Source organism: Giraffa tippelskirchi, chromosome 8 (genome assembly GCF_054371585.1).
Source record: "Giraffa tippelskirchi isolate mGirTip1 chromosome 8, T2T-mGirTip1v1.2.pri, whole genome shotgun sequence".
Classification (NCBI taxonomy): Eukaryota; Metazoa; Chordata; class Mammalia; order Artiodactyla; family Giraffidae; genus Giraffa; species Giraffa tippelskirchi.
The window spans coordinates 120,539,905-120,564,764 of NC_137282.1; the positions used below are offsets into that span (position 1 = coordinate 120,539,905).

Consider the following 24,860-nt stretch of genomic DNA (forward strand, 5'->3'; position numbering starts at 1 on the left):
CACTCTTTTGTATCCTTCATTTCATGTGATGATTCCATTTTTATGCCATGCATTTATTTTTCTAGTATGTTCTCTTTGTGTTTTTACCTGTATTAAGACTTGAGTTGAAGGCAGACAATGAATTGAAGGAAAGTCAGTCAGGTCGTCACAGCGGTGCAGCAGGAGCTTGGGCCCGTGTTATCCACTCTGTGCTCAGCACCTTCCAAATTATCTCTGACCTTCCACCTCCCTACTTTTGTACGTGTTGAGCTGTTTCCCTGTTTTACTTACCTTTAAGGGTTTTTTTCTTTGTTGCAGAATAACTCCTTTTGTCATAACTGTTTTCCAGTTTTTCTACAAAGAGCAAGTATTGCTTTTATTTTCGGAAAAGAACAAGATAATGTTATTTTATAAACCCTTAGTCTTTTTCATTCTGAATTTGCTTTGGGAAGGGATGGCAGTTGGATAATTCATCTCTTTCACATGAATGGCCCGATAATGACAAATGTGCTGCTATTCCCCAGAGTATTTGTGTTTCGAATGTCGAGGTGGTGCTGGGGGGAGAGGTCTTCACATACAGCCAGAGGGCCAAACCAGGCCACAGCCTGTCTTTTTGTACAGACCATGGGTTAAGAATTATTTTTACAATTTTTAAGAATTAAAGAATTCTTAAAATTAAATTTAATTAAAGAATTAAAGACAAATCAAAAGAATATTATTTGGGGGCATATGAAAGTTATATGAAATTCAACATTCAGTGTCCATAAAGAATGATGCTGAACCCAGGCATGCCCATTCATTCGTGTGTTGTTGTACCACGTGATCCTTAAAGCCAAAAATATTTCCCACCTGGCTCTTCACAGAAAATGTTTGTGAAGCTCTATCTCCGGGTGAGGTTTTGTGTGAATTCACTTTGTTCTGAATCTGTTTGTGAAGATGGCTTTCTTTTCCTACATGGAAGATCTGCTGTGGTTCATTGAATGTAGTTTTATACCATAGCTGCATTGTCCTGAGCCAAATAGATGGCCAGATATTTCTCCAGCAAAGATGGTTTATTCAGGAGCAGCAGAGGATTGCAGTACAGGGTCTGCAGCCAAAGGGAATCACAGGAACATTCAGGCATAGCAAGGGAGGGGACCGCTGTTAGAGTGGGGAGAGGAAGGTGGGTGGGCTGCAGTTAACACAGACTTGGCGGCTCTTCATTGGCCGAGCCCTGGCCGACTGGGAAGGTGGGTCTCCTGTTGGTCTCCGCTGTCGTCACAGGCTGTGAGAGCGCCCCCTGCCGGTCACCTGACTCTTTAATTGAGCTTTTTAAAAATTTTTATTGATTAATTTTTTACAGCTGCTTTTCTGAATGTGCTTCCTTCTTCGATTTCTTTTAAAAAATGGCATTTGAAAAGGCCTACTCCCTACATTGCTTCATTTTTTAGGCAAGATTTTCTTTCTGTGATAACCCTTTTTGAATGAGATGGAGTCGAGAAAGAGATACCTGCTTCAAGTAAGAGCTCAGTAAGTCGTGCTGATGGAAAACTGAGGAAATGTGTTCCTTGTCCCTCAAATTATATCTGTTTCCCAGCTGCATCCCTGGATAGCCCTTTCAATAAGACTGTTCCACTTGCTTTTTGTTCTTTTAATATAGATCGCCTTTTTTGTTTAGGTGAAAGTGGTTGGCGTTGCCAGTTTTTCTAGCCTCGTTAGTATTATAATTAGTCCTTTGGTTTAATTATTAGCTGATTATTTTGGAAACTGTTTTTAATAAATACGAATCATAAGTCCTTTTAAGTGTATTTTCATTGTGTGTACCTGCAGATTGGAGCAGTCTGACTTCCTGTCTTACATTCTGGACACTGTTCTTATTCTTAATTCCTGGTGAATTCTGATGAGTGTGGGCATGTCCTGTGTGCAAACAGAATTGCCACTCAGTAACTCAAAGGGCATGTGAGTTACGTAGTTTTAGCTCTCGTACAATATTTAGGTCTCTGATCCATTTGGAAGAAAAGGTTGAAATGAATCCTTTTGCCTGATGAATATTAGTTTCTCAGCATTATTTGTTGAAAAGGTTCAGCACTGAATTGCTTTTGTTCTTTTGTGAAAAACCAATTGTTAGGACTTCCCTGGAGGTCCATTGGTTAAGACTCTGGGCTTCCAATGCAGGAGGCGCAGGTTCAATGCCTGGTTGGGGAATTAAGAATCCACGTGCTGTGTGGTATGGTGGGAAAAAATAAAGTAAAAAACCATTGTCCATAAACATGTGTCTATTTCTGGACTCTGTTGGGTTCCATCGATCTATATGTCAATGTTTTTAAAAAGCATTTTTAAAAAGATTCTTTATTAAGTCCTAAAGCTTGTTTTACCTGAACTCCATTCTGGTAGTCACTTCCCAGGTCAGTTTGGATGGGTTGGGGGAACACGAGGAGGAGGATTGGTGCAGGAGGATTTGGAGGATTTGGTGCAGGAGTGGAGATTCCCCTCTGTGTGTTGGTCATTCAGCAGCATTATTTAGCTCCAGCTGTATGAGAGGACACAATGCCAGGTACCGATTGTCACAGATGCCCTGGTGGGCCCTGCTGGGAAGTGGGTGATGGAGTTCATGATTCTGTGTCCCGAGTTTCTCTTTTCTTCCCCATCGCCTGGCAGGCATTCTGGAGCCCGCAGCTGAGGGCATGGCTAAGGTCACAGGCAAAGTACAGATGGCTCATCTTTTATTTATTGAAAAGAACTTCTTTGACTGTCTGCTGTATAAAGGATACTGTGCAAAGCACGAACCACTTAAAATGAAGACCTAAGATTCTGTCCTCTTACAGGGCTTACGATTGTGCTATCATGGATATAAAACTATTCTTGAAGGAAAAGGATGGTCGGTGTCCTGGTATAAGCCAAGGAATACAGGAGGGCACAGGAGGGAAACTTTCACGGTTTGGGTGACATTGGAGTTTGACCTTGAAGGAAGAGTAAGATTCTATAGCCAGAGGCAGAGTGGGGACAGAACAAACAGCATTTCGGGTAGAAAGAAGACCTCAAGTGCAAGCAGAGACCGCTACTGTCCAGCCGACATTCCTTTCCAGCTCTCTCAGCCTTTGGGATTGGAAGTGCAGCTGTCCCATCCGGGCGCTGGGGCGCGTGTGTCCTGCACTGCACCACAGCTGTGTCCCGGCTTCACCTTTGCAAACATGGCCCCTGAGTTTCAAGGTGGTCCCTGGCCCCACCTGCTTTTTGGTGACACTTATCTGTCTAAAAGGGAGGATGTTCAGAACAGGGACTGGAGGAAAAATAAGATCCGCTTAGATTTTAGGCTTTAGTATGAGGCACACGTGGGCATCGCCTCTGATTCTGGTCGTGAACACCCGTGAGGACTAACTGTCGAACGTCCGCCATCCACAGGTCTCTGCTGAGCAGACTGAAATCTGGAAATCTGGTAAAATTGCAGTGTCATTTAGGGTGATCACTTATTAAAAAAATTGAAGTATATTGGATTTACACTGTTAATTTCTGCTGTACAGCAAAATTATTCAGCTATATATCTATATGTATTTATATATCTCTGTATCTTTACACATCTATATTCCATAAAAAAGAATGTATATATATATATATATACACACACACGTACTTTTTCATATTCTCTTCCACTATGGTGTGTAGGATATTGAATATACTTCTTTGTGTTATACAGTTGGACCTCATTGTTGTCCAGCCTGTGTATAATAGGTTACATCCACTAACCACAGCCTCCCACTCCATCCCTGGGAGGTGATCACTTTGAAGAAATTGATGCCAGCTTTTTAAGCTTAAATCTTCCCACAGAAGGTATAATTCTGTGGCAGAGATTCATTTCAACAACAGTGTATACAACATCTGTCAAAAATTTTCTTTATTAGTGATGGATAAACCAGTGTTAATGATTCTGCCCACACGTTTGGGTCTGGGGGCCTTGGGATTTCATCTGGGTTGAAGGAAACGTTTTAACAGGGGCAGGTTTCAGCATGGTCGGGAGCAGAAGCAGTGGGATTGCATGGTCTGGGGGTGTCTTTAAAAATAGCCTTGGTGTCCGTCCCCCTGTGGCAGCTGTCTTAATCCCAGGTTGCTTCAGAGGTTTAATGAAGAGGATGCAGCCAGCTCTTCTCAGTTGTTTACTTGTAAGGACTCGAGGACTTAGGCTCATGTGTAAAGAAGGGTGAATCAGTTGCATGTAAAGTATCAGCATCACAGTGTTTTAAAGGCCTCAAAACCTTAACATGTGCTCCAGAGAGACCCTTAGATTATCTAGTCCTTAAGACTTAGCAAGACATGAAGCAACAGCTCATGTCATCCCTCTCTTGAAGCACAGTGCTCCGAACGGCACGCGGGAAGTGCCCGCGCCCGAGTGACCCAGGGTGGCCCTCCTGGCCAGCTCCCCGCCCAGAGCTGTACCCACAGCCCCTGACCCGCCGCCTGCAGAGGGCCCTGCTGCCTCCCGGTCTTGAGCCTTGTCCCTGGTCACCATCCCAGTTGGTGGCAAAGCCTCGCTCATCGTCCTCTGCAAAGGAGGCGAAGTTACTCCTTGAGGCCTTGGTGGAGTCTTTGCTTTTTTGTGTGCCCTGAGATTGTGGTTCTTTTTGCTATAAACAGTTGTCTTAAAAGATATTTTATTTCACGGATTTAGAAGAAATTTAAATTGAAGTATAGTTGATTTATAATATCATGTTTCAAGTGTACAGCACAGTGATTCAGTATATATATTATATATATGTAATATATATATAATATATATATTCATATATATATTATACACATACTATATACTTTTCAGATTCTTTTCCCTTACAGGTTATTATAAAATATTGAGTAGAGTTCCCTATGCTATATACAGTAGGACCTTGTTTATTAGCTATTTTTTTGTTTTTTTTTGGGCCAAGAGGTATGTGAGATCTTAGCTCTCTGACCAGGGATCAAACCCGTGCCCCCTGCGTTGGGAGGTGAAATATTGACCACTGGACTGCCAGCCAAGTCCAATTACCTATTTTATATATAGTAGTGTGTATATATTAATCCCAGCCTCCTGATTTGTACCCCCAGCTCCCCTTTCCCCTTTGGTAACCATAAGTTTGTTTTGTATGTCTGTGAGTCTCTTTCTGTTTTAAAAAGAAATTACTTTGTATCTTTTTTTTAGATTCTGCATATATTTGTCTTTGACTTAATCTAGTATGATGATGTCTAGGTTCATTCATGTTGCTGCAGATGGTCTTATTTCATCCTTTTTATGGCTGAGTAGTATTCCATCGCATACATATGCCACATCTTCTTATCCGTCCATGTGTCCGTGTAGACTTAGATAGTCATGTCTTGGTACTGTACATAGTGCTGCAGTGGACATAGGGCTGTATGTATCTTTTCGAATGATGGTTTTTTTTTCCAGATACACGCCCAGGAGTGGGATTGCAGGATCATATGGTAGCTCTATTTTTAGTTTTTTAAGAAACCTTCATACTGTTCTCCACAGTGGCTATTGCCAGCTTACATTCCCAACAGTGTAGGAGGGTTCCTGTAAAAGGTATTTTAAATGGTGCCAAAACGAGAGAGTCCTATTTGGGACAAGTGTCCACTTCACTGTTGAATTACTTTGCAACAGGCTGGGCTCTGACAGCCGGTCAGGCGTTTGACACAAGCCCCAGAGGAGATGAGTCAGCTCACAAGTATTCAATAAGCAGGGGCCATAGCAAGCCTTTTCGTTAGACTTGCCAAGTCGTTGCAGGTTCTGTCCCTCTTCGTGACCCCTCTCTTGGACTCTTCTCTCTCCGCCCAGCAACTGCCCAACACCCTCCTGTTCCCTCTCTTCTCTGGACCCCTGGGTGCCCCAGGGTGCCTCCCTCCCACACCCAGCCCCCAGGGTTACTCCATCTTATCACTAACCGTGGTCAAAGCTTCTTTGAAATTGATAACAGACAGGTGTTAAGAAGACTATCAGTGTGATAAAGTGACTTGGAATTCGGAGGCAATGACTGATCAGTTTCTCTGTCCCAGGAGCTGTCTTATTTTTATCTGGGAACTGGTTGTATTTACTTGAGTTCATTTCCACTTTGTAATAATTAATCTGAACCCAACTTGCATTATGGGGAATACCTTACCAGAGAGTCATTAAGTGGGGGTTTATGGAGGAAATACACATTTCTTGAACTAGTTGTAAGTTTTGGTCATGTCTGTAACTTAAATTTAAAATGAAAGTTAAAATTAAAAAAACATACTTTAGGTACTTCCCTGATGTCCAGTGGTTGAGACACCTCCAGTGCAAGGGACACGGGTTCAGTCCCTGGTTAGGGAACTGAGATCCCATGTACTGTGACACGGCCAAAAAAAAAGAGTACTTCTCGATAAAGTTGGGAAAGAAAAGGAAAAAAAAAAGTTAAACATTTTTTACATGATTTGTATTGAAAAACGTGCAATTCTGTTTCAGAACTTTTCCAGTAAAAGCTAGGATTTGAGAGAACAGGGGAATTTGTTAAAAATGTTGGTGATAAAGAAATAGGATTTAGATAGTGTTGCTTGGGCTCCCTATGTCAGCTGGGCTCATTTCATGTGTTTAGGACTTGGCACGTATGAGCTCACATTGTACATTGCTTTTATAATTATATTCTGCAGAGTTGTCATTATCTGTCTTGTTACATCACTGTAACATGCTTACTTCTATATCAGCTTCCTTTCCCTGACCAGCTCATTCCTTGTCAGTGCTGAGTGATTCCGGCACCCGCTTTTCCAGTTCTTTCTTCCTTTTGCCCAAACTATAAGTAGGTGAACAGGAAAGAGATGAGTATCAAAATGCAGGTGATTGGTGTCTTCCCATTTCCTGATGTTGTTATTGCAAACTGTCCTTGATTTCTGGAAGTGATAAATGGTTTAAAGAAAGACGTGTGTCAGGTATGAGCCAGGTGGGCACTGGATAAACTTTTGAAAGGAGAGACCCATATCGTCCGGCCAAGCATCCCTGCATTTGACCCGCAGTGACTGTCCTGCACAGAAACATCCTTTAGTCACACCGAACCCCCACCCCTACCTCGCCACCCCTTTTACAGCTCACACAGACTGGATGATACTAACGTCTTTGTGAATCAGGGCTCCTTTGTTTGACGTTGTTAGTACAGAGGCTCTTTAGAATCCATCCTTAATGAAAATCAACCCCCCAAACAGTGGGCAGATACAAAATAATAATATGTAGAGTAATTGACTTCTAAATTTTATTTTTCTCCTTCAATTACATTATTTGTAATAGTTCAGCACCAAGACATATACAGTTCTGCAGGCCATAAAGGATCTGCAGACCAAGGGGAAGACCTATGCAAAAACAGATTTTTATCTGTCTTTCTGTTGTAAAAGGGAAGAACTGGAAGGAAAAATAGACCCAAATCAGACCAAACTAAACCAGAACCAACCACCCAAACTTCAAACAAATTATTACAGAAAATAATTTCATCCTTTAAAATTTCTGAAAGTTGAAATCTTCTTTTATAAATGTTCCTATGACAATGGTAAAACTGTACAGAAGAAAATATAAGTAGTAGCTGGGTTAAAACCATCATCAGAATGCCTCCCAATCTTAACATGTTTATCAGTAAGAAAGATGACTGTACTTAACGACCTATAGTTCTACTTTGTAATGAAAGATTAGAGAAGACCTTTTGTTTTTGTTTGGGTTTTTAAAATTGGTTGTGGATTGTCCATCTGAAAGCTTAAAAGATAAATCTTCTTTGTCTAAGAACTAATCTCATGTCCTTTATGGAGTAGACAGATTATTTGTACTACTTGGGGCCAACAGCTGAGTTATTTGAAATTCTTCCTTATTTTATTCATTAATACCTTAAGATATATGATGAATATCTTTATTTTATGGTTAGAAACCAGTGAAGGAGATAATTATGAGTGGCCTTAATGCTGACCTAACATACTGCCTAGAGAAAAGCATGACCACCTTTTTATTACATCAGATAATGGTATTTACCCTTTATATTTCCCTGAACCAGTTTAGAATTTATGATAATTTAGGAAGAGTCTGAGCTGTGGTTTTGTTTCTTCACCATTCTTGAAGGCATAGTACTGAAATAAGTTTGTAATAAACAACCATTCAGATAAGGCACCTACCAAAGCGAATGCAGTGTTTTGAAGCATTTCTGTGTATTTTTGAAGCATCAATTTACCTATCAATAATTGATGTAGTAACTTATTGGTAGGTTATTTTTATTTTTGAAGTAGAGCTTGTAAGGAGCTCACCCCCAAGAATATGGTTGCTTGTTTTTCCTGAATGTATTTGTTCACAATGAAAAAATTGCTTTGAATAACATCTTCATTCGTAGTTTGACCTGAAGCTGACCCTCCCGTTTCTTTCCACCCAAGGCTGCGAGGTGCCCTCTCTTGGGGCAAGCCTTTGATTATTTATGTGCCTTTCTGAAGATAGGGGTTTGCCAGAGTAGCGTGTCCTTCAGGTTTAGGAGTGCCCTGAGAGGGGCCTGGCCGTCCTTGCCCGTGGCCTGCTCCTTGCTGCTGGGGTGGGAGGCATCCCCCTTCCCCGGGTTCACTGAGGGAGTGCATGGCCTCTGTGTCCCCCTCCACCAGCGGCCTTTCCTGCATCCTCGCCTGTCGATTGGACCTGCGGCAGCTCTTTCTACATTTGCTGAGGATAGTATGGGAGCTTTCATGTTGCTCAGAGATGGCGTGTCCTCGTTCTGCTTGGAAGTCTCAGCGGCTGGTTCTGCTCAGGGCAGGGCTGTCCATACCGAGGAGGAGGTCTGCCCCTCCGCCCCGTCCCCACTCACGTCGCCTTGGCATCCCGGGCACTGTCCTTCCCTGGAGCTGGGAGCTCCTGTGTCTGGCCCCTGTTCTGGGTCTTTCCTCCAGGTGGGACACTCCCATCTTTGGGGGAGGCCTTCTCAGACTCCCACAGAGTTTCTCTCATCCCAGCCTGTGGGCCTCAAGAGGTGGCATGCTCTCTTTATCCACCTCAGCCCCCTTCGTGTCAGGTCAGGGGCCTCCCTGGTAGTTGAGAATCCACTTCCAGTGCAGGGACGTGGGTTCAGTCCCTGGTCAGAGAACTAAGACCCCAGACGCCCTGGGGCGTCTCAGCCCTCCTGCCGCAGCTACTGAGGCTGTGACTTAGAGAGCCTGCCTGGTGCAATGAAGAACCATTTTTTATTTTTGTGGCCAAAAAATGAAAGCAAGGTGGTACCCTGGCATATGAGGAATGCTTAATAAATATTTGCTGACACGAGCTACAGCTCTACAGTAGCGCTAAGGATAAATATGGGAAGTGAGATTTTTGTCTAGATTGACATCAACCACTAAGAGTCAGACTTTTGAAAAAGGCATCCTTAAACATTACATAAGCAACTGTATTTATATGTCTGAAGGTCAACCTGATCTTCAGAGTTGAATTTGATTTAGCCCACGTGAAATCAAGCAATTACAAGCTAAAATAAAAATTCCAGAGTGCTATTTTGAGCAGTTAAGCCATTTCGATGATGAAGACCTGGTATAGTCCACTCTGTTCTCCATCGGAAATAAAATGGGAATATTTATGTGTCATCAGCAGGACTTTGTTCAGGGTCTCACCGCACCCACTTCGCCTCTGTTTCCCTTCCTTAGGAAAACTCCTCCTAAGCGATAGACGAGCACCCTCTAGGGGTGAACTTGGAGGTGCAATGCAGGATCTGATTTTAAAAAAGCCTGCAAAATCCTGGGAGAATCCCATAGGATTCAAAACACACAGAAAAAGATGCTTCATCCCTGTTATGTAATTCAAGTTATATAATTTAACCCCAGAGTGTCCCAGAGTGCTTTCAACTTGCTCATCATTTCCTTGAGCACTATTTATTCAGACAGTTTTCTGTCCCACAGGGAGACAATATCCAAAATGAGAAGAAAGAATGTTTTATTAAAAAGTGAAAGCAGAATGTTGAAACTCTCGGCAGTTTGCAGTCATCTGTGAAGGAAAGTTACCAGGCCGTGTGGCTGTGACTCAGACATTGGGCAAAATAAAAGGCTTTTCTGTGGCAGCTGAACTGTTTCCTTCTTTCTTCACCCCTAATTGATCACATGACTGGGTATTTCTCTAGGATCCCAATTGCTTTCACTCAGTTCATCCATTACCGCTCCTTCCTCATAATACTATACTTTTATTTTCCATAATGCTGATATTTAATTTTTAGTTGACATCCTTTTTCTATCTTATTTGTTTGTGGTGAGGAAAATGAGCCGTTACTTATAAAGCACTTAAACAGGGTCAGGTACGTTTATGTATTTTTGTTTATTATTGTTAATAATGGTGCATTTGTTTTATATGGAGTCATGAAGATGAAAATAATGGTATCTCACATTTAGGCAGCGTTTTTCATATACAGTATTTCTCTGGAACCTCAGAATGACCCCCTGAGACAAGAAAAATAAGCAGTCTCGGAGACGGCAATGGCACGCCACTCTAGTACTCTTGCCTGGAAAATCCCTTGGACGGAGGAGCCTGGTGGGCTGCAGTCCATGGGGTCATGAAGAGTCGGACAGGACTGAGCAACTTCATTTTCACTTTTCACTTTCATGCATTGGAGAAGGAAATGGCAACCCACTCCAGTGTTCTTGCCTGGAGAATCCCAGGGATGGGGGAGCCTGATGGGCTGCCGTCTATGGGGTCGCACAGAGTTGGACACGACTGAAGCGACTTAGCAGCAGCAGCAGCATGATAAATAATGACTCAGCATGTTTTCAAGCATTACAGAAGCTGAATTAATCTATTTCTGTATTTCTTCCTAAAATTCTTAGCAGCTTTCCATTTTACATATTTTCTCTTTTAAGTTGACAGTGATTTTTTTTAAATGATGACAGTTTTATTTTCAGATCACAGAATTCTCGTTCTCTAGTTTGAACTCGAGGCCTTCTGTTTTCCGTCTTTTATTTTTGCAGGTGAGAAAACTGAGACCTCGAGAGGTGTTGGGTAACTGGTTCATGAGCCCTGCAGCAGAGGCATAGCTGCAATCCTTTTTCCCTTGTAATATGTTTTCTCTTTTCCTTACATGGTTTTCCTTGGCTTAATCTTCTTCTCCTTTAAACATGCTTAATTTAATTTTTCGTTATTGTTGCATGAATGTGGTTGTGGAAAAGGACATGTGTGGTGGAAAGTTTCCCTCATGTCCATAGTTGGGTTCAGTCTAGCAGAGCAAGCTGTGAAATTGCTTTCATGTGAAATACGTGTTCAGAATCACACCTCATCTTTTTAAAAATTGCTTTCTAATTGATGTTTAATTAATTGATCTTTTAAATTTTAGTTGAAGTAAATCTGCTGATCTATAATGTTTTGTTAATTGCTGCTGTATGGCAAGTAATTCAATTATATATACACACACACACTATTTTAAAAAATACCCTTTTCCATTATGGTTTATCTTAAGATATTAATATAGTTCCCTGTGCGGTGCAGTAGGACCTTGCTTGTCCGTCCTATGTATTAAAGCCTATCCGCTAAGCCCAGCCTTCTACTCCGTCTGTCTCCCACGCCCTTGCCCCGTGGCAACCACCAGTCTGTTCTCTATGTCTGTTTCTGAAAGTGAGAGTTTCTCAGTCGTATCCGACTCTTTGCAACCCCATGGACTGGGGCCTACGCGGTTCCCCCATCCATGGAATTCTCCAGGCAAGAATACTGGAGTGAGTTGCCATTTCCTTATCCAGGGATTGAACCCGGGTCTTCTACCTCAGAGGCAGATTTTTTTTTTTACTGTCTCAGGCACCAGGAAGCCCCGTTTCATAGATCAGTTCATTTGTGTCGTATTTTAGATTCCACATGTGAGTGATATCGTGTGGTCTTTGTCTTTCTCTTTCTGACTTGCTTCACTTAGTATGATCATCTCTAGATCCATCCATGTTGCTGCAAATGGCATTATTTCATTCTTGTTAAGGGCTGAGTAGTATTCCTCTGTATATATGTACCACATCTTTTTCCATTCTATTGTCTATGGACATTTAGGTTGTTTCCATGTCTTGGCTATTGATCACACCTCATCTTTAACCGTCCTGGAGGGAGAAAGACGGAGGAAGTGGTTTGGGATTGAACTGTGACTCTGGCAGGCATGGGTGGGCACAGGGGACCCAGAGCACGTGGCTTTCTTAACTTTGACTGTCCATTACTGCCCGGGGCGGGGGCATCCTTACTGTGTGCTTGTGTTCCACCGCGCCTTCTGAAGATGTCAGACCTGCACGATCGAGTTGTCTATTTTGAGAGATTCGACAGCTGCCTCAGGGTCAAGAGATGCATAATATTGTTTATATAACTGTGGTCTCTCATGTTCCTGCTCAGGCTCTCAAGAATTAGTCTACTCTCTGGTTACACTCGGAGAAGGCGATGGCACCCCATTCTGGTACTTTTGCCTGGAAAATCCCATGGACGGAGGAGCCTGGTGGGCTGCAGTCCATGGGGTCACGAAGAGTCGGACAGGACTGAGCAACTTCATTTTCACTTTTCACTTTCATGCATTGGAGAAGGAAATGGCAACCCACTCCAGTGTTCTTGCCTGGAGAATCCCAGGGACGGGGGAGCCTGGTGGGCTGCCATCTATGGGGTCGCACAGAGTCGGACATGACTGACGCGACTTGGCAGCAGCAGCAGCTGGTTACACTGGAGATACTCAGAGGAGTATATTGATTTAGATGTATACATATGCATGAAATTAACAAGCTTAGCTCTTCTGCCTTGTTTTTTTCGTTAATTGAAGTATAATTGACAGATAACATTATATTGGTTTCAGGTGTATGGCATCATGATTTGGTATTTGTATATGTTACAAGATGATCAAAAATTCTAGTTATAATACCATTCATCATCACCAGACAAAGTTAACTTTCAGGATTTGGTCTCTTGGCAGCCTGCACGTATGTGATACAATATTGTTGACTACAGTCACCCTGCTGTACACTGCATTGCCATGTATTATTTATTTTATAACTGGAAGTTTGTTTCTTTTGATCTCCTTCGCCCGTTTCACCCACTCCCCAGCCCCAACCCTTGGGAACCACTGTTCTGTTCTCTGTGTCTGTGATTTTTATTCTGTTTGCTCATTTGTTGTTTTTAGATTCCACTTATAAGTGAACTCATACAGTATTTGTCCTCTGACTTATTTCCCTTAGTCTAATTCACTCACGTTCTCTGTTGTTGCAAATGGCAAGACTGTGTTTTAGTGGCTGAGTAACACTGCACTGTGTGTGTGGGTTTTCTTTATCCATTTGTCCCGCCAGGGGCATCTTGTTTTTAAGTGGGCCCGGAGCCTTACAGTCAAGCTCATGTGAGACCAGGTCAGTTCTTACAGCGCTCTAATATGTGATAGAAGATTGAGTATTAGCACTGATTTCACATGCGTGCTTGTCTGCACACACGTGTGTTATGTATATCATAGATTTCTTTCTTCCTGAAAAGATCCTTGGAAATTGGCTCATCTCTGAAATGTAATTGAGTATTTCAGGGGAATGTCATTTATTTGCCATTTATTTAATAGAAGGTAAATATTTAATGGAAGGAATACTGTCTTTGTAGCTTATTTAGGTATTTATACATTTTCTAAATAGGACTGTCTGAAATGTGTTATGATGTGCTCCTCTTTTTTTAGAAAAATGAAGTATTTTTAAGCTTGCTTTTACTGTTATATAATTATCTTGTGACACCAAAGAGTCAGCTGATATTCCTTGAGTATTGAGAAATCAAAATGAAAATGTCAACTTGTGAAAATGGGAACACTTGGTTAAAAATAATCTGTTTCAGTTTTGCTGGTCATTTTATAGGTACTATTGGCATCAGTAGTTAGTTACTTAGAGCTGTTAGGCCCGAGTGTAATGCTTACATTATTTGTCATTAATGATGCATAGATGGGTAAATGAATATTAGTTGAATATTAAAAAATACTGTGACTTCGGCAGAAAGTCCCCAAATACTAGTCATAGGAGCTGATAAATTTGATATGAAACTCTTAAGGGGATTTTATTCTTCACTAATTACAAATATTTTCTGACAGTAAATCATACTGTAAAGCATGTAGTCAGTTAAGATAATAAAATTTAGTAGTATTAAATTTTTTTTTTTAATTGAAAGATTTTAAAATTGGGGTATGGACTCAGTGGACATGAGTCTGAGCAAACTCCGGGAGGTAGTGAAGGACAGGGAAGCCTGACGCACTGCAGTTCATGGGGCCGCAGGGTCGGATGCGACTGAGCGACTGAATGACGGTAACTCCCGTGTCCTGGTGGTTTTTGCTTTACAGTGAGGTGAACCAGCTGTATGTGTACATAGTAAGTGAGTGTTAGTCACTCATTCGTGCCCGACTCTTTGCGACCCCGTGGACTGCAGCCCACCAGGGTCCTCTGTCCATGAGATTTTCCAGGCAAGGATACTGGAGTGGGTTGCCGTTTCCTTCTCCAGGGGATCTTCCCAACCTAGGGATCGAACCCGGGTCTCCTGCACTGCAGGCAGATTGTTTACCGACTGAGCTACAAGGGAAGTCCTATGTATACATATATCCCCTCTTTTTTGGATTTCCTTCCCATTTAGGTCACTGCAGAGCAAAATTTAGTGGTGTTTAAGCTGCTTTTTTAGACCGGAAAATCTTAACCATCAAAGGCTCGTTAGGCCCTTTCTTGCTGGTTGCTCTGTGGTTGGAAAGTTTTGACCATACTTGGGATCTTTTTGTTTCTTTCTGCTGTTTAGTCACATGATACTTTGCACGTGCAAAGAAGTTTGAGTCGTGTGTGTAAACCTGCAGAGTGTGTGCACCACGCAGACGGGGGGCACGCAGGCCTGTGCCCACGTGCTGTGGGGCATGCTGGTCTCTCCCTCTTTCTGGACCCCATCCTTGGCTGGTGGAGCAGCACAGCCCAGAGTCTCCCGAGGGGAGCAGGTCGGGCAGGGCACGCCCGCCGCGGGAAGCCATGCTCGCAACCTGCTCTGACCTCCTGTCCGGCAGAACCTGAGAGCAGGCTGGCGTGTGCCAGCGGTGGCCCTCCGTGGCTGACTAGAGGAGCTTTGGGGAAGTCTTTGGTGGTTTGAGCTATAAAATAAGAAACTTAAACCAGCCTTGTTAACTGTCAGCTAGTGTGAGTGTGGTTATGCGGTTTATCCCCCGAGAGGGATAAATCACTGGTTGGGTTTAACATACACACACTACTATGTATAAAATAGAGAATCAGCAAGGACATACAGGGAATGCTGCTCAGGACTCTGCAATAACCTTTATGGGAAAAGACTCTGAAACAGAATCGATATGTGTATATGTATAACTGAACCATTTTGCTGTATATCTGAAACCAGCACAACATTGAAAATTAATTATACTCCAATATAAAATTTAAAAAGAAGCTATTCAAAAAAGATAAGAAAACCCTCCACCACAGGAAGATTTATGCTGTGCAGAGAAATTTTGAATAGAGGCCTTACAACCTCACATATATTTTAAAAAACTTTTAATTTTGAGATAATCATAGACTCACAGGAATTTTCAGAAGTAGTACCTAGAGTCTCATTGACTTTTACCCAGGCTACATCTCTGGATTTTTAACATGTGGAGTGTGTGCCTCTGGCATCCTGAATTTTGCGACCCAGAGATCAGGAAGACCAACTTGGGGCTGGGGGCCTAAAAACTCACCTTGGTAAGGTGTCCCTGGCTGCTGTATGAGGAATCGTGATTCAGGTCAGGGCACTGCCTGTGTAAAACACTGCATGAATGAACACACAAGGAATGTTTTCTCCTTGTCCACTTTCTTGGTCGGGTATTAAGGATAATCCGAGTTCTATAACCAAAAATTTTAAATTGTGTTTTTGTGTGTAGGTTCGAAAACACGTGAACGATCTCTATGAAGACTTGAGGGACGGACACAATTTGATCTCTCTCTTAGAGGTTCTTTCAGGAGACACCTTGGTAAGTTTTAAATTTCGTAATTTATTTGGAGGAACGTGTGATCCTTTTTGCATATGACCTAGTATGTTTTCAACACAAACTCTTCAGATTTTTGCAGCATCCATCTTTCGAGCTGCTGTGAATTCTGCTTGAAAAAAGAGTTCTGGTTAGATTCTGAAGCATTTTCAGACTAAAAATGCTGTGCATTTGGGAGATGGAAACACTCCGACGACCTTGCTTATGAAATCAGTTCTGTAATTAAAATACTACTGCTGTTCTTTTTTTTTTTTTTTTAATGCTTAGCAGAATTTGGATGCATAATATAACCCACTATTAAAAGACTCACTAATAGCAAGGAAATAAGCTCCGCTTTCTGACAGATGGTCTAACCCCCTCCAGAGGTGTCATCTCCTTTTTTGTGACCATCCCTCCCCCTCTCGGTTACCTGGTCTCCTTCATTATGTTCTGTTCATGCTCTTCTTTTCATTTCTGGTCTGTCTTGTGTACTTGCTGTCCTGTCTTCTGTCTGTTATATTCATTAGCCAAGGGAGCGAGATTTTTTGAAGACCTTACGGTTGGTGAGTGCCTCAGAAGCATGCGAATGTGAACAGCATGAGGATGTGGAGGATGAGGATAAGGGGGTAGGTGTCGCCCCCGTAACCCACTAACCTAGCCGGTGCAGTGCGGTGACGCTAACACCGCGGAGGAACCGCGGCTCCTGGCTCCTGTTCAGGAAATGGTGCCAAGGCCCAAAGACCCACAGGGAGGTGGATGTGTGTGGACCAACAGATTGGACAAAGGACATGTTTTCTCTTTAAATTTATTTCTGTATCTCTATGCACTGCATGGTATGTGAACATATGGGCTTAAACCATAGGATGGCATCTGAGCTAAAGAAGTTTATATACCTTTTGTATAAGTGTGAAGGTTTACAATTACAACCAGCCTGCTAATTTTTATGCACATCAGTTCCACTTTTGAAATTGATGTTTCAGGCATAACTGCTCATTGCTTTCTTGGAAGGAATGTATGGACATTTATTTTATATTTAAGACCATGCTTTAAGTCATGCCTATTGGCAGTCGGTATTAGATAGACATTCTCTGCCTGTCTTATCTGTCTCATTTTATTTGGGGAGGATATTTTAAATGCCAGGGTCCTGACAGAGCTGTTTAACCCCTGTGACACTCAGCCAACTGAGCCTACCTCTGCAAGACATATGCGCTTCTTTGGTCATCATACCCCCAGAGCCCCCTGTTTTCACTGGAACGTGTGTTTTGTGGATGCAGTGGGGATTCATCACCTTCATTTCTCCTGTTATATGGGGTTATTTTCCCAGTCTGTGGTCCACCGTCTGTTTTATTCTGCCTTTGGCTTCAGCAACCTATTCACGTTTCAGCTCAGCTGTCAGTTTTCTTTTTTTCCCTTTGGAAGATTTTATGTGGTCAGTTATCAGCTCCATTCTTTGTATTTTTGTTGAACATTTTCTCAGCTCTGATTCCTTACGTTTTCCTTCTGCTGACTTGTAAAGTTTCTTAAGGGAAACGGCATCAAAGAAAAGAATTATGCTTTGTCAGTTTTGCTGACACAGCACCTCATCATGTCCATCCCCAGGCAGTGTCAAACTATTAAAGTCCAACCGATTGTGTGCAAAAACGAAAATAAAATAAAGAGGAAATATATTACATGGCTTTAATTGGTTTTCTCTCTCCTGTATCATGGCTAAGTAAACCTTTACTGCCTTTCTCCTTGGTGGTTTTTATACTAACTGCATGCTACTTTACCTCATTTTCATTAACATGCCATACATTATAATTAAAAAACCCTCTTGAGTTAGAGGTTTTTTTTTTTTTTTGAGTTAGAGTTTATTAATAAGGCAATTGGGGAATGGTATTTAATTCTTTGCGTGCATCCGTAGCTAAATAATTGTAGGCTAGACTTGTAGTATAGTGAATATGAAATGTCTGTATATTCTGTGGTACTTTATCTTTTCCTTTTGTTTAAATAAAATATTCATAATAAAGGATCTGTTTAAATAAAACATATTCAGAAAAATCCCTAGTTTACATTCAATCTCAGGTAATTCAAAAAAATTAAATATCATTAAAAATTTAATGGATTTACCCAAATAGTAAATACCGTTTTGACAGTGTGATGAGCATACAGTATATTTACATAGTATATTCAGTATATTTAGCATGGTCAATGGTGTCAGAAAATATAATGTTTTTTATACCCAGTATTTTTCTCTTTTTAGCCCAGAGAGAAGGGTCGGATGCGTTTTCACAGACTCCAGAATGTACAAATTGCACTTGACTATTTGAAAAGACGCCAGGTATGATGTTTGAATTTCAAAGCTGTAATCATATAATACAACACACGTGTGACTGACTAAATCTGCATAGGACAAGGAATGAACAGATTAAATTTGACTTTGAGTTAATCATAAACATTTAATATGATTTAATAATGATTTAATAATCATTAACAGAGGTTCTCTGGTGGCTCAGACAGTAAAGAGGCTGCCTGCCATGCGGAGACCTGGGTTCGATCCCTGGATCGGGAAGATCCCTGGAGAAGGAAATGACAACCCACTCCAGTATTCTTGCCTGGAGAATCCCGTGGATGGAAGAGCTTGGCGGCCTACAGTCCATGGGGTTGCAAAGAGTCAACACAACTGAGCGACATCACTTTCATAACCATTAAACTTGTGCTTTTGTGAGACTGATATTTAAAAAATTTTTTAAATGTTTGTTCCAAAGAAAAGGAAATTAATCATAGGTGTAAGCCCAGAGGAATTATAAGTGGCTACATTACCGTCTGAATAACGGCTACTGATTTTCCTTCTGTTGGAATTGGAGTGCTTTTGCCTGGGAAGTTAACGACATTCTAGTAGCAACAGAATGTTAAGAATGTCAAAGAACAGTTATTAGTAGTGGGGAGAGAATATTTTTTATACTCACTTGACGAAATTGCCTTATTTTTTATAAAAGATAGTTTATATAATACTTTAAACTTTGCATATGTTTATTTTTAAAATGTAGTAGTGAGGAGGCAGTAGTTCATATTTTATAAGCAGATACAACTGGATGATTTAGAAGTGGTTAAAAATAAAACAGTTCTGACAACAGTCCCCAACTCGCTTGAGGTTTCAGAAGAAATCATGGGAAAAAAATGAACACCAAATTGGATTTGATCTTGATTGGGTACCACTGTGATTAAAATGATATAAGCTGAGTAACTGGTAGCTTTCAATTGGTAGAAAAAAGGAGGAGACAGTGAAACTCAGGAGAATTGAAAGTGAATGAAAACCGAGAAATCAGAGGTGGCAACAAGCTTGTTTTTTTATGGAGAGGGAAAAAGAGAAGAGAGGGTAAAGAAGAGAAGGAAGCACCGTTGTTAGTCCTTCATTTGGTTTATTATGAACATCACAGTGCTTTTAGTTACTGAACTCTAGCAAATACAGTGCTTATATTTTAAGTGTTATTGGTATTTGCCTTACTGGTCTTAATTCTAGTGGAAGTTTTCCGAAGATTAATAGTTAATTATGTCTCCTTGTCAAAATATTTTTGGTAGTGATTTGTCCAGTAAGTAAAATGTTATGTATCACTCATGATATTTAATTATTTTTCCAGGAAGTGTTAGTTATCATTATTGCATTAATTTATCTGAATGCATAATTTGACAGTTGATAACCTTTAAATCTGGTTATTATTGACATATTATTTTTAAAGTTTTGAACAGTCTGCCAAATGTCCAGTGCAGTCTGTGGTAGACAAATGGAATAATAATGTTAGATTTCTTTTTTACACTCTGTGATAGAAGTGTGATAAAACTGTTAAGATTATTTGATGGTTCAGAATAGTTTCCTACTTAATTGTAAAATAACACTTATTTTCAAAAGACAGTATTATTTCTAGTTTAAAAACTTAAGTATTTAGGACTTCTCACTTGAACTGTGATTTTGTTTTGACAGGTGTACTTTTAGTACTTGCTGTAGAAAACAAAGCCAAAATGCTTATTTTGGCTTTGTTGTTCCTCTGTAATTTGCAGCCTAAGATGAGTGGGGTTGGGGTAAAACAGTATTTTAAAGGATTATTGGTATTAAAATTATTCAGGCTTCTTTTATATCTGTAATTTAGAATCATTTATGTAGGTAAAAATTACACATGTGCTGGTTGAAAAGCATTTTGTTTTCTCTCTTCATATACAAAACAGGTGAAATTAGTGAATATTAGAAATGATGACATAACAGACGGAAATCCCAAATTGACTTTGGGATTAATATGGACAATAATTTTGCACTTTCAGGTAAGCCTAGCTTTCTTCATTGCCATTTCTTTTAACCTCATTGCTGGTTTTCAAGTGGTTCATGTGAAGGGTGAATTATGCATTCACATCCAACAGGGGAAAATAAATTTCATACTTTGTGTCTCTTTTAATTTAGTATTTATATTGATGTATAGTTAATTTACAAGGTTGTGTTAGTTTCAGCTGTACAGCAGATTGATTCATATGCATGTACATAGATCCATTCTTTTTCAGATTGTTTTCTCATATAGATTATTACAGAATTTTGAGTGGAGTTTCCTGTGCTATACAGTAGGTCCTTGTTGATTATTTATTTTATTTTTGGTATTATGTATCTATTAATCCCAAACTCCTAGTTTATCTCTCCCCCCCCCTTCCCCTTTGGTAACCATAAATTTGTTTTTGAAGTCTGTTAGTCTGATTCTGTTTCCTAAATAAGCTCATTTGTATCAGCTTTTTTTAAAGATGCTACATATAAATGATATGATATTCTGGCTTTGTCTCCTAAACAATATATTTGTATTGTTCCCCTCAGTGACATGCTACTTATGGACTTGGCACCCTTTTTCCTGTTGAAAAGCTTAGAATGTTTTTAGAACAGTGCTTGTAATCTCAAGAGTTGAAAGACAGATATTCTCTTTTATTGAATGTAGACATTTTTTTTGTTTATTGGCCAACATTACCTGATTTAGATACATAAAAATTTTACGACTCAATCCTGACTTAGAATGAATTTCATGGCCACTCCAGTTTCTGACCTGAGCCAGCTTTCTCCTGGTTTTATAGACACTAGGTGGCAGCATCATTCTCATAAAGAGATTTCCTACATTCGAACCGTCCATGTTTCCTGTGGAGTTGTACTTTCTCATCTGGAGAAGGCAATGGCAACCCACTCCAGTACTCTTGCCTGGAAAATCCCATGGATGGAGGAGGCTAGTAGGCTACAAGTCTATGGGGTCGCAAAGAGTTGGACATGACTGAGCAACTTCACTGTACTTTCTTAAACGAGAAAAGAATAAAGGCAAATTTATTACAATGAGTTATTATCTAATTACCAGTGCCAGTAAAAGACTGCTTTTTATCCTTTGGTTTTTGTAAAATGATGCATTAAAAAAATAATCTTCATTTGATTTAAGGTGAGTCTTACTTTTGGCTCTTGCTTTGGTTTATCAGTCCCTGGGTGAGCAGCGAGCATGTGCAGTGCGCGGAGCCTGGCTGCCTGGGCACAGCGCGCCCACTGACTGATGGCTGTGCGGGCAGGCCTAGGGGAGGGAGACGCGGCTGGCCGGCTTCAGAAAGGAGCTGTGGTTTTGACCACATCTTGGGAGAAAGAAGAGGTGTTTCTAACATTTAAAACATTTGAGTGTGATACAGGGTTTGTAGGGGAATGGTGGAAATAATGTACCTGGGGCTCGTTTGGAAACAGGCTAAATCAGACGTATATGGACAGCTCTACCCACTCCAGTATTCTTGCCTGGCGAATGTCCGCTCAGTGGGGCTTGATGACTGGGACCTGGAGTCAGGGACCCTCATCACCAGACGCCCCATCCTTAGGGAACCTGGGGTACCAAGCAAGGCAGGGTTTGGGGCCTGGAGCCAGACTCCAAACCTTGTTACCAGAACAGGTGAAGTCTAACTAGAATGGGCCAAAAAGCAGAATTCGCATGGAGTTGCTCAGCAGCTTTCCCAGGGATCCAGAACTTTGAGGATTGAAACTGCAGGACACCTTTGAAACAGTCCCGTTGTTACCGACAGCTGACGATCCAGGCTGTGTCTGGATTTTGAATGTCAGAGTTGGGGAGCACCCAGGCTCTGGAGGGAGGCACAGCTAAGTGTCATCGTCAGTTCTTTTATCGGTGGCCGTGAAGACATTGAGCAAGTCACCCAACTGTCCTGCGCCTGCAAAATGACATTTTAGAACTCTATATGGACCCCAGTAAAATAAACAAATGACCACAGGCCACAGTCAAGGAGCTGAGAGGAGACGTGGAGGTGGTGCCCTCAGAACGGGGTGTTAAAGGCCAGGGCTTGGGTGCGGAAGAAAAGGTGACTCCAGGGTGGTGTTTTGAAGGAAGAAAGGATGGACTTGGTGACAGGGTGTGTGTGTGGGGGGAGCGTTAAAGATGCCGCTGAGCCGTTAAACCCGGGAGATAAAAAGCCAGCAGACAATCGGAGGGAGGTGGAGGTGGGGGAGAGGGAAAGGCCACGGTGTTTGGTGGGTTGACGTGCTGGGGGGTCCCCCGGCTTCTGTCTGCCGAGCAGCTGGAGATGCGGGTGGAGCGGAGCCGGGGAGTCAGAGGTGCCGCTGATAAACCTCGGGGTCTCCAGAAAGCCCGGGTCCTGAATCTGTCAGAGAGGAAGGGCCTTCAGAGGGGCCCATGGAGAAGAGCAGAGATAGAGGACAGAAGTTTGGGGGAGATCACCCACCCGGGGACACAGAAGGAGCGGGGGCCCGGCCCGCAGCCGGCCAGCCTCTGGCGAAGCCGCTTGGTGACCGCCTGCTTTCTCTAGCACCTTCCCTGTCCTGCAGCACACTCTCTTCTTTATATTGAGAAGGATTCGTCACCCCGGATTATAGTCGGTTTTACCAGAATTCTCCTAACAAGAGAGACATGGACTTCGTTTCTTGTTGTAGCTACAAGAAAATGTAGCATTGATGAAACCAGGGGAAGATAATGTCAAGTAGAAAGGAACGGTGGGCAGCGTGAAATGCCCCCAGAGGGCCTGACAAAGTTGAGAGTGAGTGCAGGTTAGTAGTTTCGTCTAGGAAGACCCTGGGGGTTTGGGGGAAGGTCCATTCAAGTTCCTGAGAGCAGAAACCAGAAAGTAACAGACCGAAATGTTAAGTGGTTGGAAGTTAGAGGCAATGTGTTTAGAATCCTAAGTTGAAAGAAATGGAAAGCAAAGAATCATTCAAAAAAGAATTATATGTTAAGTGCCTTTGGAGGAAAGAAGAGAACCAGCCAAAAATGTACCAACATAAGTTTTGTTTCTTTTTTTTATTTGTTTTTTATATAAATATAGTTGATTTGTAATGTCACGTTTCTGCTGTACCCCAAATGTTTCAGTTTTACACACACACAGACACACACACACACACAGTATTTTCCATATTCGTTTCCATTATGGTTTATCACAGGATTCTGAATATGGTTCCATGTGCTATACAGTAGGACCTTGTTTATCCATTCCATATATACTAGTTAATGCATGTGCTAATCCCAAACTCCCAAGAGTTTTGCTTCTAATATGATCCTGTGGCATATTTTATGAAATCGAGTGTATTTTAGGACCTGAATTACGAGGTATTATGACTGTTAGATTATCACCAGTATTTAAAAATTAGACCAAGGTTTATTTAAAATGGAACATTTCAATGTTTTGTATAAAATAGAAATGTTCCTTTTTATTTAAAGAAATACTTTTAGTCCTATGATAATTTAAGATTAGAATGATTTTACTTGTTATGCCAAGACAGAATGCTATTTATAGCAATGGTAATCCTCGTTCAATGTTACTGGGCCTTTTTTCTCCTCTATACATAAATAAGGGAAGTGATTTCAGAAGACCAATTTATTTATTGATTTAAAAATATTTGTTTGAGGATCACAAATTGACTGTCTGTTGTAGTTGGGCGGTCTGAAGGCTAAGTGTTGCCGGTATAGTAATCTCGTGTTGGTTACCCTGTGCTAGGCCCAGAGATAGTATGTAACTGATGAGGGTTCTTGGCCTCCTTAATCAATAGCAGTTGATCAGAGGCCAGATAAGGAATTCAGGCGGGGCTTTCTGGGGGCTCCTGCCTGCAGCGTGCTCAGTCCCCGAGACGGGGTGAGCGCCTTCCTTGCGTGGGGTCAGGGTGGGGGCCTGACCGGGCTGGGGCTGCCGATGTGGCTCAGGTGGTGTGCCCGCCCCTTTGGTGGTGGTGTGTGCAGGGGGCGTGAGCAATACCCTGCTTTTGCTCCTGACCCCTGCTTTTGCTCTGGGCTCTTCAGAAGTGGCAGTTGGGTTTTTTGGTCTCTTTGTATCTTTTGTCCAGAATTTGCCCCAACTGTGCCTGCCTGCCGTCAGCTTTAGTCGCATATAGTTTCTTTGTATTTGTTGCTCCAGGAGAGGTTTGTCCAGGTGCGGGTATTGCTGCAAAGGGTCCCAGATCCCAGTCTGTCTCACCGAGATGATGGCAGTGTGTTGCTCTGTCTGCTGGGAGAATGTTTGTAATACTGACTATAATCTGGGCTGTTGAATCTGTCACAGTATAAATAAAAATAAGAATGTAGAGGAGGATGTGTTTCGGTGGGATTAGGAGGGTCTTAGAGAATAAAAGAAATTGCCCCTGATGTTATAGACAGGCTTTGCAAGATGAATGCCAGCTAACCAGGCAGAGACTGAAGTGGAGCTGTTCCTGGGGGAGATAGCAGTGTGCAGCGACCTGAAAAGGGGCAGCTTCTGGCTTTGGCGGGGCTGGAAGGAAGGGCAAATCAGTGGTGGTACCTTTGTCATGTCAGTGCACATGCCAGCCATTATACTTCCAAGTTCTCTTGAAAAATGTCCTAGTGCCAACGAAGACATTGAGAATAAATTAAAAACAAACCAGCCTGAAGCTTTATTTTTACCAGTTTGTCTTCTAGGATGTAATTCTTTTTTCTGATAGAGATTGTTTAATTTCCTCTTGAGGAAAACCTCACCATGCAA

At 41.7% G+C, this 24,860-nt stretch overlaps 1 protein-coding gene across 10 annotated transcripts in view; it reads left to right on the forward strand.

Annotated features, from left to right (window-relative positions):
- Nucleotides 1-24,860, forward strand: part of DST (dystonin) — a 512,241-nt gene that overhangs the window by 247,314 nt on the left and 240,067 nt on the right. For 6 of the 10 annotated variants that reach the window (XM_081519069.1, XM_081519066.1, XM_081519067.1 and 3 more), the window contains 3 exons: nt 15,792-15,881; nt 18,118-18,195; nt 20,079-20,171. In XM_081519069.1, coding sequence (XP_081375195.1) covers nt 15,792-15,881; nt 18,118-18,195; nt 20,079-20,171 — 261 coding nt within the window. Of the gene's footprint in view, nt 1-15,791; nt 15,882-16,402; nt 16,502-18,117; nt 18,196-20,078; nt 20,172-24,860 lie in introns of all 10 variants that reach the window. The other 4 variants (XM_081519063.1, XM_081519065.1, XM_081519062.1 and 1 more) reach the window with 1 other exon arrangement.